The sequence below is a fragment of the Tachypleus tridentatus genome, chromosome 9 (genome assembly GCF_004210375.1).
Source record: "Tachypleus tridentatus isolate NWPU-2018 chromosome 9, ASM421037v1, whole genome shotgun sequence".
In the NCBI taxonomy this organism is placed as follows: Eukaryota; Metazoa; Arthropoda; class Merostomata; order Xiphosura; family Limulidae; genus Tachypleus; species Tachypleus tridentatus.
Genome location: NC_134833.1, coordinates 99,773,609 through 99,787,010, shown reverse-complemented (window position 1 = coordinate 99,787,010; position 13,402 = coordinate 99,773,609). Strand labels below are relative to the sequence as shown.

The 13,402-nt window shown below is 34.2% G+C and overlaps 1 protein-coding gene across 5 annotated transcripts in view; it reads left to right on the top strand.

Annotated features, from left to right (window-relative positions):
* Nucleotides 1-4,812: 4,812 nt before the first annotated feature.
* LOC143225868 (diphthine methyltransferase) overlaps nucleotides 4,813-13,402 on the top strand; it is a 30,748-nt gene continuing 22,158 nt past the window's right edge. Inside the window, exons 1-3 of one of the 5 annotated variants that reach the window (XM_076456023.1) lie at nucleotides 5,345-5,672; nucleotides 6,391-6,546; nucleotides 10,916-11,070. In XM_076456023.1, the coding sequence (XP_076312138.1) occupies nucleotides 10,930-11,070 (141 nt within the window). In that variant the 5' untranslated portion in view covers nucleotides 5,345-5,672; nucleotides 6,391-6,546; nucleotides 10,916-10,929. Of the gene's footprint in view, nucleotides 4,951-5,344; nucleotides 5,782-6,390; nucleotides 6,547-10,915; nucleotides 11,071-13,402 lie in introns of those variants that run through there. The other 4 variants (XM_076456022.1, XM_076456021.1, XM_076456020.1 and 1 more) reach the window with 4 other exon arrangements.

Sequence of the window (13,402 nt, the reverse complement as noted above, 5' to 3'; positions counted from 1 at the left end):
CTTTGAAAGTAGCTTGAAATCTAATTTTTGACTTTGTCCTAACACTTTTGCACAGTACTAAACCATTAGACTGGGTTGATAAAGCAAAGTAAATATCTTCAAGACCATCAGCACTTTATACATTTGAAAGATGTGGCTGCTAAAATTAGCTCCTTGATCTTTATAGATTTCGTCTGGTGCTCCAAACTGGGCAGTTTTGTGCTCCCAACATATAAGGTACGAATTGTATCAAAATATCAGTCAATGGATAAGCCTTGTCTAATTTGTGAAGTTGTTGATAATAATAATGAGTATGTCAATGAATTTGTTCAGTACTGGGAATGGACTAACTATGAGAGCTATCTTCCACAAAGGATGTCCAACAATTTTCTGCTGAAATTTACCCTGTTTAAACTGGCTGTAAGAACTGTATGATATTCACACGAGTGCTGAAAACCTGAACTTGAATGCAGCCAGCAGAGCATAAGTGAATGTTTGTACAAATATAAGTTACGACATGGTGCTCTATTTTAGTTGTGATATTCAAACTCTAAATAACCTGTTATATTAGAGACTTTGCAACACAGGTTATGCACCATGACCCAGTGTTTAAAAACAGTGGAACAATACATCTCACGCTTGTTACTGACTATACTAGTTTTAACAAATGCTTGGATGCACATCAGCTTGTCAAAAGTATTTGGAGAATTACAAAGGCTAAATGCTACAACAGAAATCTTGTACAAACCATTTAAAGTGCTAAAAGCAGTTTTATGTCTGCAATTTATGTTCAGCTTCATTTGCCAGTATCAGTAATTCAGGTCACCTTTAATATAGTCAGGCATTCATCTGCCCATAGCAATATAAAATCATCAATGCATATCACAGCAATCACCCCGTGGAACTCAACACAAAAGCTATTCATGCTGTCCTTTTCTTTCTGACAATGACTACTGAAGATGACCATGGCCTTTAGGAAGAACGTATTAATTCTGTTTTTTAACATTCACTTTATCTTAATTTTTTTTTTTTCTAGACCTCCAGAGAAGCCCGTGTGACGCTTGTTTAACCAAATACACTTCATCTATATTTATAATGGCATATTGTTAAATATACACAATTGTTTAGTGTGCTATTATTCAGTTTATTTGGTGATTTAATATTTATTTTACATTTCATAACATGAGAGTTAAATGTAATTATTTCACATACAGTAGTTGTGATACATTTCGCAATTGTGTTTACAAATACATTGTTGCCTAGGCTTTACTATTTTTTTACGTCACGTTACTCGAAACTTATATTTTTCTCGCTACCTTAAGTGAGTATTGTTACTTCACAGCGCCACTTGCGTATTTTTGAGAAAATTTGAGCTTCAGTTGGCCTGGTATGGCCAGGTGCTTAAGGCACTCAACTCGTGATCCGAGGGATGCGGGTTCGAATCCCCGTCATATCAAATATACTCACCCTTTCAGCCGTAGGGGCGTTATAATTTTACTGTCAATCCCACTATTCGTTAGTAAAAGAGTAGCCCAAGAGTTGGCGGTGGTTGGTGATGACTAGCTGCCTTCCCTCTAGTCTCACACTGCTAAATTAATGACGGCTAGCGCAGATAGCCCTCGAGTAGCTTTGCGCGAAATTCAAAACAAACCAAACCAAGCTTCATTGTCAAGTGGCTGTTCTTATGATCAGCGGATTCCACTGCAAAGTATGCTTCTTATGTCATCATTACATATCGTCAATAACGACATCAAAGTTTGTTTTGTTTTGAATTTCGTGCAAAGCTACACGCGGGCTATCTGAACTAGCCGTCCATAATTTAAGAATGTAAGGCATGGGGGGTGCCCAGCATGGCCGAGCGCGTTAGGCGTGCGACTCGTAATTCCAGGGTCGCGGGTTCGCATCCCAGTCGCGTTAAACATGCTCGCCCTTTCAGCCGTGGGGGCGTTATAATGTTACGGTCAAATCCCACTATTCATTGATAAAAGAGTAGCCCAAGAGTTGGCGGTGGGTGGTGATGACTAGCTGCCTTCCCTCTAGTCTTACACTGCAAAATTAGGGACGGCTAAGGTTTCTCCTCTTGGTTGGGGGTTGTGCGGTAGGCTAACAATCTACTCACTTAAAAAACCAGCCTGTTAATGAATCCGCAAGCGATTGCGGCCCTATGTTCCTTCATGGAATCGAGAGGCATAATAATAATAAGGCATGGGGGAAGGCAGCTGGTCATCACCACCTCTTGGGCTACTCTTTTACCAACGAATAGTGGGTTTGACCATTTAATTATAACGCCCCCACGGCTGATAGAGCGACCATGTTTAGTGTGACAGATATTCGAACCCTCATATTGTGATTGGAGCGCCTTGACTATCTAGCCATGCCGAGCCGACATCCAAAGTCCTAGGGTGCCGTATTCTTTGAGTTTTAAATTCATTGTAATATATGACTCAATTTTCCACCAGGTCAGAATGTTGATGTAGCTTTTTCACAACTATGCTTCAGTTCTGAAGCTGTGATTCTGTTAGCTGCTTAATTTGATCAAGGCATGACATCACCTGCTCTTGAGTCTATACATTCCAGGAAGTAACATATTTAAAATGATTCAACAACCAATCAAAATACTCTTTGGTCACACTTAAACATCTGGGAACATATTTACTTTGTCTTTACCACAGTTATATGCAATTTTGGCATAAGCCTATCCACTATAAACTTATTGTTTGCACTCAGTTGAACAGTCTTGTATGCTCGGAGTCTTACTCTTGTTAATTCCTGACGACATGGTTGCAGAGTAGTGAATTACGGGAAGTAGATTACTCATTGACCTTGCACAATCTTAATTTCCTCGATGATCCATAATTGCCTCAGTAGTATGGTTCAAATCATGGAGAAGCTTTTTACTACTCCAAAGATCACCATTTTCACAAGTAAATTCCTATTGTCTCTTCATTGTGGTAAAACAACTACTGTTGGTGGACTTTGCTTTTAGCACATCACACGTTTCCATTAGCTTGATATTGTGCCAACCTTCGTGACGTGGCTCTCTACTGCCCAATAAGTTACTCTTTTCAGCCCCACTGTCTTGACTGCTGGAACAACATTTTCTGTTAGTGGATGTCATCTATCAATGGCACCTTGCATTTTCCTCCTTCAGGAAAGGTGTTTATTCACTTTGGGTACTCCAAACACTGGTTGTCTTTTTTCCCAAGTTCGTGACAGCAAAAATATAGCAATCAGTGAACTTCAAAGCATCAATGAACTCCTGATGTTCTGGAGAGGAAATGTCCTAGAAAGAATGACCCTTCCTGTGAGCTTCTTATCTTAATATCTGATTCTTCCTCCAACTTGTGCTTTATCCAACTAGCATAAAATGCCATTTTCACATGTTGAGAGCCTCGACACTCTAGCGACTCAAAACGTACAGTCACATACCCACTAAACAATAACAAATATTCAGAATAAAAGTATTCATGGCCATTGCATCAAATTTTCTCCACTTTACTCCCTCTGTGGTATTTTTTCACTGATTTATCTTCGAGTAAATTTACAGGGCTTTCAAAATTGAAGATCTAACAAATACTTTATTACGTAATATAGCATTGCTTCTCTTTGACTTTGACTGAGGTGGTCTCTAAGGAAGAGGCTGCAGAAAAATGCATTCGAAATCATTTTTACAATAAAAATAGTCACAATACAAAACAAAACATTGGCAGGTGTTTGCTATGTTTATGTGTGTACTTGGATAAAATGTCAGATAAATTTTATTAGTTCTCTTTCTCACTAATTCAGTGTAAGCCCTTTTGCAAGTTGAACAAAATAAATCTGAATGTCAACAGTTAAAAATGATCATTACACTGTTATTCAAACATAAACTCTTCAAAATTAAAATATTGTACTGAAATTTCTTACAGTTTACGTTTGCTCAAATCTTTGGAAATGTAAGTAGAAGAGAGTACGGCTTTTAATTACCAAAATAAACTATACATAAACAAAGCTAGGCTGCTGATGTCCCATGTCTCACCCATATGACTTTAGGCCATTCTCAGTTGCCACTGTGGCAGGGAAACCCTAAACCATTACCTAGTCTTTCAACAGAAAAGACAACTATCTACCAAGGAATCCGAATAGAGCAACAACAATTTTTTTTCGCAAGAAAACACCTTCAGTAGCTCAAGTGAGTGATTCTGATTTCATACACAATTAAAGAGGAACTGTATTTTTTACTTCAGCAGCGCTATTCATTAAAAATGAACTGAAACAAAATAGAAACTTCGAAAAATTTACATATTTATGTAGGTGTAACAAATTTATTGTACCGTTCTGTTCGACGATCATATTCAGTGGTCAAAAACGTACCTCTCCAGCCTCAAAGAATGGGACCATTGAACTTTCTATGAGCTTGACTAGACGTGATGAGTTAACTGTAATTAAGAGAAGAGGCGAGGCTTAGAAATTGTTATTATTCTTTTTAATTTCGCACAAACTAATCGAGGGTTATCTGTGCTAGCCGTCCCTAATTTAGCAGTGTAAGACTAGAGGGAAGGCAGCTAGTCATCACCACCCACCGCCAACTCTTGGGCTACTCTTTTACCAACGAATAGTGGGATGGACTGTCACATCACAACGCCCCCACGGCTGAAAGGGGGAGCATGTTTGGCGCGACGGGATGCGAACCCGCAACCCTCAGATTACGAGTCGCACGCCTTAACACGCTTGGCCATGCCGGGCCTAGAAATCGTTATAATGTATTAGATTCTATTTTCTTAGTTTGAAATATATTTTTCTTCTTCTTTATAGAAATCTTTCCATGGAGTGTTCAATAAAATGAATAAAGACGCCGTGGCACAATTGGGTGCCATGAAGGCTAGTTGCGCCACTGCTGAAATGTAAAGATTGTATTTAAGTTTTACATTTCTTAAGGGTGGGTGTAGGACAGCCTTAAAAGACCAAATGGTTCCTTGTCTATAGGATTTTGTTAGTATTTTTTAATTTAGAAATCTTTATATACAAGTAAAGGTTTCTCACCTGCTTCCTGCATATTAACGTGTAACTTATAGTGCATATATTATTAAGTTATTCGTGTTTAACCCGATACTATATGTGCACCATGAGAGGGTGTATTATCATTCTGTTATTAGTTTGTATTATGCTGAATATATATATATATATATATATATATATATCTGAAGGATTGCTTCGTTAAAAATCTGTTCTTGACGTAAAGGGTCGTTTGTGATTTAGAAAAAAAAAAGTAAAATTAAGAGATAAAAGTTTATATTTGCCTAACGTAATGGGTTAGTGTAAAAATAAAGTTTAAATATAGAAATTGTAATGTGGGCTGATATTGATAATTAGTATTTAAACCGTTTGACACTTTTTCTTTTCTAATTCTATGACAGTATTAAAACTGTCACGTTCAAGAAATCAGTTTTGAACTTATTTTTGGGTCATTCCATGTCAAATCATCCAGAAAAAAAGAACTTTTCCAAGTTCATAGCATAGATTTTCTTTAAAAATATTAAGCAAAAACTACCTTTTGATTTATTTCGCAATGCAATACAGCTTTAGGATCTTGCATGGCTAAATAAATCATAATGTAGTTTTTGCTTAAATTATTTGAAGGAAATATATGATATAACTGGGAAGCCCTAGGTGCATGGGCATGGAATGACCCTTTTGTCAGTGCATGGCTTAAGGTAATGTAGGGTGTTTAGAAAGTTTTCAATTAGCTTGAAAAAGCTGGATTATTAGGGTTATATGCTAAATATAAATGTAAGGAAAGCGAAATAGGAAACGTTTTCGTTTGTAAGTAAGCCTTGTTTGTTTATTGTCTGAACTTAAACATATAAGGAAGATTTTTCTTTTTATCATAGATTTTGAAAAAAAAAAAAAAAAGATGGAGAAATATCTGAAAATTAAAACTAACAATTTATCAGATCTGACAAAGGATTGTTGAGATTCATGACTTTCAGAGAGCTTTGAATAAGTTTTTCAAAAATGTTTATTGTTAATTTAGATTCTTAATTTATGGAATTACAGAAACATTTTCAGGTGCGATTAGAAAATTTGCTTAAAAGTACTTTTTCAATTTGAAAAATATAAATATTAGGAGCTGTTTTGAGGCATGTGTTGCCATGTGTATACAAATAACTTGGATAGTGTTCTTGAGATTATCATCAAACTAGCTGATGATACTAAAATCTGTAAAAGAGTTGATTCTGTTCAGAATGTTTCTTTTATTCAGAGCATCTTGCCAATCTTATTCAGTGAGATAGAACTTGAAAAGTAGTTTTAATGTGCAGGGGAAGTAATGTAGTTGATAAATTTCCAGTCACTGTGGTATTACTGGATGTCTGAAAATCATAAATGTGTGCTAATCCTTCTACATTGTTAATCCTTCTTGTTTCTCTTTAGTATCAAGCTAACATGTATGCTTTTCTGTTTGAACATCTTGAAAGGTAACCTGTTAAAAAACTGCTTTGTGGAATAGCTTAGAATTCCTTCTTATGTGTATTGAAACACTGCTTTAAAAAATAAGCAAAGAAGTGAAGAAAAACATTTTCAAAAAAAGTAAGTGTAGGAATGGCAAATGTCAATTCTTGAAAACACAATGGGAACAAAATAGTAGGGATGGCACTTGCATCACCTCTATATTATAGCATAGGCAAGAAATTAACATATAGCAATATATATACACTGCTGGCCAAAATCTTAGGGCCAATGAACATAAAGAAAAAATATGCATTTTGCATTGTTAGACTCAACCACTTATTTGAGTAGAGATTCAAAAGATGAAAATAATAAAAAAAGGGAAAATAAAAAAAAAAAACGTTTTTAGCATTTAATAGGGAAAATGTGAACACTATGAAATTAGCCTAAATACTAGCTGGTCAAAAGTTTAAGACCATACCAAAAAAAAGTCCTAAACAGGGTAGGAACTGCCCAGCAAGAGGTCTCACTAGTGAGTTGCATGGCCAACATTGCAAATAACTGCAAACATTCGCTTTGGCATGGTCAGTGTAAGTGGTTGCACAGAAGGCTGGCTGGAATGTTATTTCAAATGGTGAAGATGGCTTCAGGAAGATCATGCACTGTTTGGAATTTCTATAGACTTCCCTTGCCATCCACCTCCAAACATTTTCAGTGGGGTTCAGTTCAGGTGAACACGCTGGATGGTCCAAAAGAATCAAGTTATTTGCCATGAAAAAGTCCTTTGTCCTGCAGGCATTGTGTATTGCAGTATTGCCCTGCTGAAAGATCCAGTCATTTCCACACGAGTGAGGGCCTTCTGTCAATAAGGATGCTCTCTCCAACATGCCAAACAGCTGCTGTTTGACGCCCCAGTATAAGCTAAAGCTCCATTGTTCCATGAAAGGAAAAAGCACCCCAAACCATGATGGAACCTCTTCCACTGTGTCATGTAGAAAATGTCTCCAGTGGGATATTCTTATTGTGCCAGTAAGGTTGGAAGCCATCTGGACCATCCAGATTAAATTTTTTCTCATCAGAGAACAAAACCATCTTCCATTTTTCTACATCTCATGTTTGGTGATTCTCGACAAAGTTTAACTGAGCTGTTTCATGGTGTGGAAGGAGGTGTGACCTTTGAAGATGTTTACAGTTTTTAAAGCTTTTCTCCCATTGATGCCGTCTTATTGTTCTTGAGCTGCATCCTGCATCTGTAAGGGCCTTAATCTGGTTCGATGTTCAGCTGGTATCTTGCTGGACAACCTATCGAATCCTCTTCTCAATGCCGGTGAAATTTTCTTGGGCCGACCACTTGAAATTCTCGTTCCATATCCCTCATGGTCTTTTAAGAAATTTACTACAGCTGTTTTACTGTGCCCAGTCTCGCCAGCAATGGCACGTTGAGAGAGACCTTGCTTTTGCAGCTCGATAATTCTCCTATGTTCAAACCTTGTCAACTTTTTAGCCTTTGCCATGTTTTTACCCAATGTAACACAGGAGATGTCAGTAAGAGATGTTGACAATGCTAATACTTGAATGCAAATGACTAAATTTTGTTACGTGTTTACCAATTAATGCTTTGTTTCAGTATGGTCTTAAACTTTTAACCAGCTTGTATTTAGGCTAATTTCATAGTGTTCACATTTTCCCTATTAAATGCTAAAAAAGCTTTTTATTTTTATTTTCATCTTTTGAAGCTCTATTCAAATAAGTGGTTGAGTCTAACAACGCAAAAGCATATTTTTTCTTTATGTTCATTAGCCTTAAGATTTTTGCCAGCAGTGTATAACCATTCAATCTTAACTGAGTTTATTCTATTTTTGTCTGTTAACGTTTATCTATGCTGTGCCTATGCTATTATGTATGGACGATGTAAATTCCATCCCTGTTGTCTTATTGGCATTATGTTTGAAGGAGTTATATTAGTTATTTCTATTTTTTTTTTGCTTACAAAGCTTATTTAAGTGTAAAAGTTAGTATTTAAGAAAATAAATCTTTTGTTTTACTTGGTTTTTTGGCTCTAGTGTTTCCATCCTTGATATCAGAAGTCAGTTACTGGGTAACTTTTACAAATGTATAGTGTAAATAAATATTTTGTTTATTCACTTATATTTTCTCATATTTGACTTTTCTTCCATGGTTTATCAGCCCTAAATCAGCATAATTTTGTGCATTTTTTAAATAACTATTGTCATCAACTGTTGCATACCACAATTTTTTTAAATGAAATATGACCATAATGAGGTCATAACAGTTTATTACCATACCTTTTTTTGTGTCTTTCTGTTTAAGAATAAATCTCAGTAGATTCATGTTCCAAAGAAGTTTCCCAATTTTTTTATTTTTCTTAAATAACTATCTCCAGGCTTTCAAGTGGCACACTGTGCATAACCTCCTTCTGGTGAGGGAGTGTGCATATCAGTAGAACTCTTGTGCAACTGAGTTGTGTCCTTAGTGCCACACTAGGGTAGACTTTGTCATGCACAGGTTGGTCCTCTGTCCAACATCAGCGTAGATCTGGGATAGGGTGGCTTGCCTTTTCTGGGTCCAGCCACTCTTGGCTGAAAGCATCTTATACCACGTGCTGGTCCCTGTTCTCAGTCACTTAGCCTTTTCTTTCCAGTATACACTGTCTTTAAGTACGTCATCTGGCTTGTTCAAACCAATTTGTTTTCGAGCAGGCACCAGTGTCATACTTTAAGATACTGGGTAAGGCCAGGTATAAGCTGTTACTCTGTCTCGAGGCAAACTTTCAGCAGCTGAGTTCCAGGGACGTTTTCCATTAGTGGTGGCCGGATGTTTGCTTTGTTTGTTGGTGGGTGGTTGGGTCGAGCATGGGTTCTGAGCTTTCCTATCTCCACTCTCGGTTCTTGTATGTATATATGTATTTTCTTTATTTTTCTTAATTTTTGTATACATTTATGTCCATAATTATTTTCTTGCTTTACTTATATTTAATAATTTCTTTGCCTTGTATGTATTTAATTATTTTTGCCTTGTATATTTAATTTTTTTGTTTTGTATATATGTAACTTTTTTATATCCTTAATTATTTTTTGCTTTGTATATATCTAATAATTTTTTGCCTTGTATTTATTTAATTTTTTGCTTTGTATATTTTTAATTATTTTCTTTTGCTTTATATATATTGAATTACTTTGTTTTTGCTTTGTATATGCCATTTTTTTCACTTTGTATGTATGTTTAATTATTACCTTTTATCCCTTGCTTTGTGTGTATGTGTGTGTGTGTAATTATTCCCTTTTTCACTTTCTATACATGTGTAACAATTTTTTCATAATTTACACTGCATTCTTTTTGTCATGATTCATTGTACGGTTAATTCTTGTTGGAAATAAATTCAAAATCATCATCTACACTTGTGTTTCCACAACAGGCAGTTGCTGTCCATTCTTCAAAGTTTCATCATGAATACTCTGCCTTAACAATCTATCAACAAATGCCATGCTAGTTGTTGCAGTCTCTTAAGAGTGCCTTTCTTGGAGATCTTGATTATTATGTTTTTGCTCCATTTTGATGATATTTTTTCTAGGTTCTGAATTTTGGTGAAGAGTAGAATGGGTTGTTTGCAGCTACTTTTGGATCTACATTAGTTTTTCAGGACAAGACACTTTTCCATTTTTGAGCCTCATTGTGGCTTCCATTATTATTTTATTTGTGGTGGAGGATTTCTGTTGGTTACAACATGCATCACCATTCACAGCCAGGAGTTGAAATATATATTTATTCTGCTTTTTTAATATTATGAACTTTATTTATCATACTAGTTATTATTTATCTAAAATTGCACAAAGTTTTTAACTCTAGATATCTTACTTTTAAGTTATTTTTAAGAGCATTCTTTTTTAATAAAACTAAATTGAAAACATTTTATGTGAAACTGAAAATTGGAATTAAATCAATGAGGTAGAAAGTGGTCTGAAAGTTATGCAAGTTTGTTTAAGAACTGGAAAAAATCAAACTAGGCTTTAGTTAAGACTTTTTTTTTCTAACTAGGACTAACATTGGAATTAGTAATAGGGGACAGCACTTTATAATAGTTGAAAAGGGAAATGAATACTTTATTTGAAAAATAGAGTAAGTTTATTTGTAATTTATTTTTCAGGATGGGTATGTTACATATGCATATTGGTAATAAGTTGTTCTGAGGCTGGATTTACTTTTTTATATTAAGTATAGTTAAAATGGCTGCTTTATTTTGAAAGGAGATACAATGTAGCTTTGAAAAGTTTTGGTTAAAATGCCTAATAACTAACTGTATGAATACATCACAAAAAGAAAATTTCAGTTACTGATGAATCAAATATTTTTCATAATGACAATGTTTTAAGTATTTTTTTCTTTTTGTACTATCACATTAAACTCCAGAATTTTTAACAAATCATAGTGTAAAAAAATATTGTGTAACTTTTGTTTTTTTTCATATATACCATTGTTTTTTTTCTAATAGTATTAATATCAACAATGGCACAAACATGTGATCCTTCATCATTTCCAATAACGATATGGGAAACAGATGTTGGTTACTATGCAGACAGTGTTGAATGGTGTCCTGTAAACCCTTATCAAAATCTTCTGTTATGTGGAATGTATCAGCTAGAAGAGGTTAGTTTGCTTGTTAGTTTAGATCATATTAATACACATTATCATTTTTGTTCAACTCGGAGTAACTAGTAAATAACTGAAAATATAAACTAGAATAAAGTTGTTTATAATTTGTTTAATTTGAAAAGAATATTCATTAGAGCTGAGTGATTAGTAGAATTTAATAGTTAATCATTGGACTCATTAATCAGTAACATTAAACTAATTGATTATTTTCTCATAAGATTTAATTGGTCGGTTGGAATGATTGGAAACACTGATTTTGGTTAATTACATTTGTGAGATATGAAACTGAACAGTTAAGCTGAACAACCTTGAATTAATCATAAATAACAATAAGGAATCATAATATTTTGATTAACTGGAAACTAATTTTGATTAGTTAATTTTTCCATGACATTTATAAGCTTAATTGAAATTACAGTTAAGTGTGATGTAATTGATGCTTATGAGTAATTGATTAATTACTCATCTGTAATGTCTATGAAATAAACAAAAATATTTTCATTTGGGATAACTTACTGCATTTTCTTTTTGTAGTAGAGAAATCTTTGAATCTAAATGAATGAAGAATATTTTGTTTCCTACCTGTGCTTTCTTTAATACAGATATGAAATTCTAAGATATAAAATTTAGCTATGTAATATAATTTGTATTAAAGAGCAAAGGTAGAACATTTATGAGTGGGTTATAAATTTTTGTGCATGTGTGTTTTTAAACTGAACAACTTAAAAGATACACATATACACATTTTATAAAGGTAAAATAAGCTTAATAATGTGTTGTAACATTGGTAAAGGGTAGGAAAAATTCCTAACTATAACTTTGTTATTGTGAAATACATAAGTAAACTACAACAGGTTATTTATCCATTGAGGCAAGCAATTCTTCACAAAATAACAACATATATTTAAGTATGATAATTTCTCTCCAATCATTATATACACATAAGCTTTGATAAAAATCTAAGTTCACAGCACTACCACTTCTTTACTGATAGCATTCATCAAGCTGATACCAGATTTAGTAGTCTGAATCCTGCATATTTTAAATTTTGTTAAAATTGGATAACTCTTACAGGTTGTAGAATTATTTTATTTCCAGACAAAAGTTTTTAAGTAATGTAAAGTAATTTGATATACATTTTAAGAATCACAAAATACTCTTTACTAAAATATTTTTGCATAAATTGTTTCTACATAGACATCATTTTCAGAATTTTACAAATTGTTACAACAGTTGTGAACAAAATAAATTTTCTGAATTTGAAGTTTATATGAACTGCAGTTGACTATGGTATAGGAGTAGATGATAGTTTGGTTTTTTTGATAAGCTTCTGTAGAAATTGTGCTCTAGTTGTATACATCTTGTTCTCTGATAGCTGTAGCTTGGATGTTTTGGGATATCTCTTTTTGTTTAGGTTTAGTTTATGATGTTATCATCATGGTAGTGATATTATTAGAGTGGAAGCACAGTCTTTGAACTCAAGTTTGTGGTTTCCCTTGTTTGTTAATATGTTTTTATTGAGTGTAAATCTCTCAATTTTAGTGAATTGAAAACCTTAGTAATCATTGAGTGTGTGTTGAGGGATGTCATTGAAGAACACTTGGCTTTATTTTCATTGTTTTTAGTACTGAGGATTTGTCCTTGACCTTAACTGAGAGTATGAAAATTAATGCAGTTTTTCCAGTGGAATTTTAGATAGAGTATACATAGTAGGTTTCAGAAATTTAATGCACTGAAACTGCTTGTTGAAAGAAAAGAAACTAATGTTTCAGTTTCTATACTGGGGCCACCTTCTCTTCAGGTTGCTGCTGATGCGGTATAAACGTTAATGTAGCTGTGCGGATTGGCAGAGGTTGTCAGCATGATCGTGTTGTCATTATATCAAGTTTGTTGAGGGTTGTTTTGGTTGCTGATGTGGAAATCATTCTCTGTTGAGGTCTCAGTATAGAAGCTGAAATGTCATTTTCTTTTGTTTCAAGAGGCATTTGCAGTCCATTAAAGTTCTCAAACCTATCAGTATTGTTATGTAACTAGGGAAGACTTTTAAAAGTGTAGTGGCTTTGTGGTTAATTGGTATTTCAACTTTTCTTTGGCTAGGCTGTGGTTCTTCAAGTGTCTCTAATATAGAAATCTCCACAACAACAGTAAACTTCATAGGTAATATTTTTTTTGCTCTTTATTACTTGTTTACTTCTGTAGTTTAGAGAGATGCAGTTCAAGACAGTTCAAGCTCCTTACTGTTTTAAACACATGCATCTTCATTACTTTGTAAGTGTGGTTGTACTATAGACCTGCATTTAAATATTAATATACATCCAGGCAAATA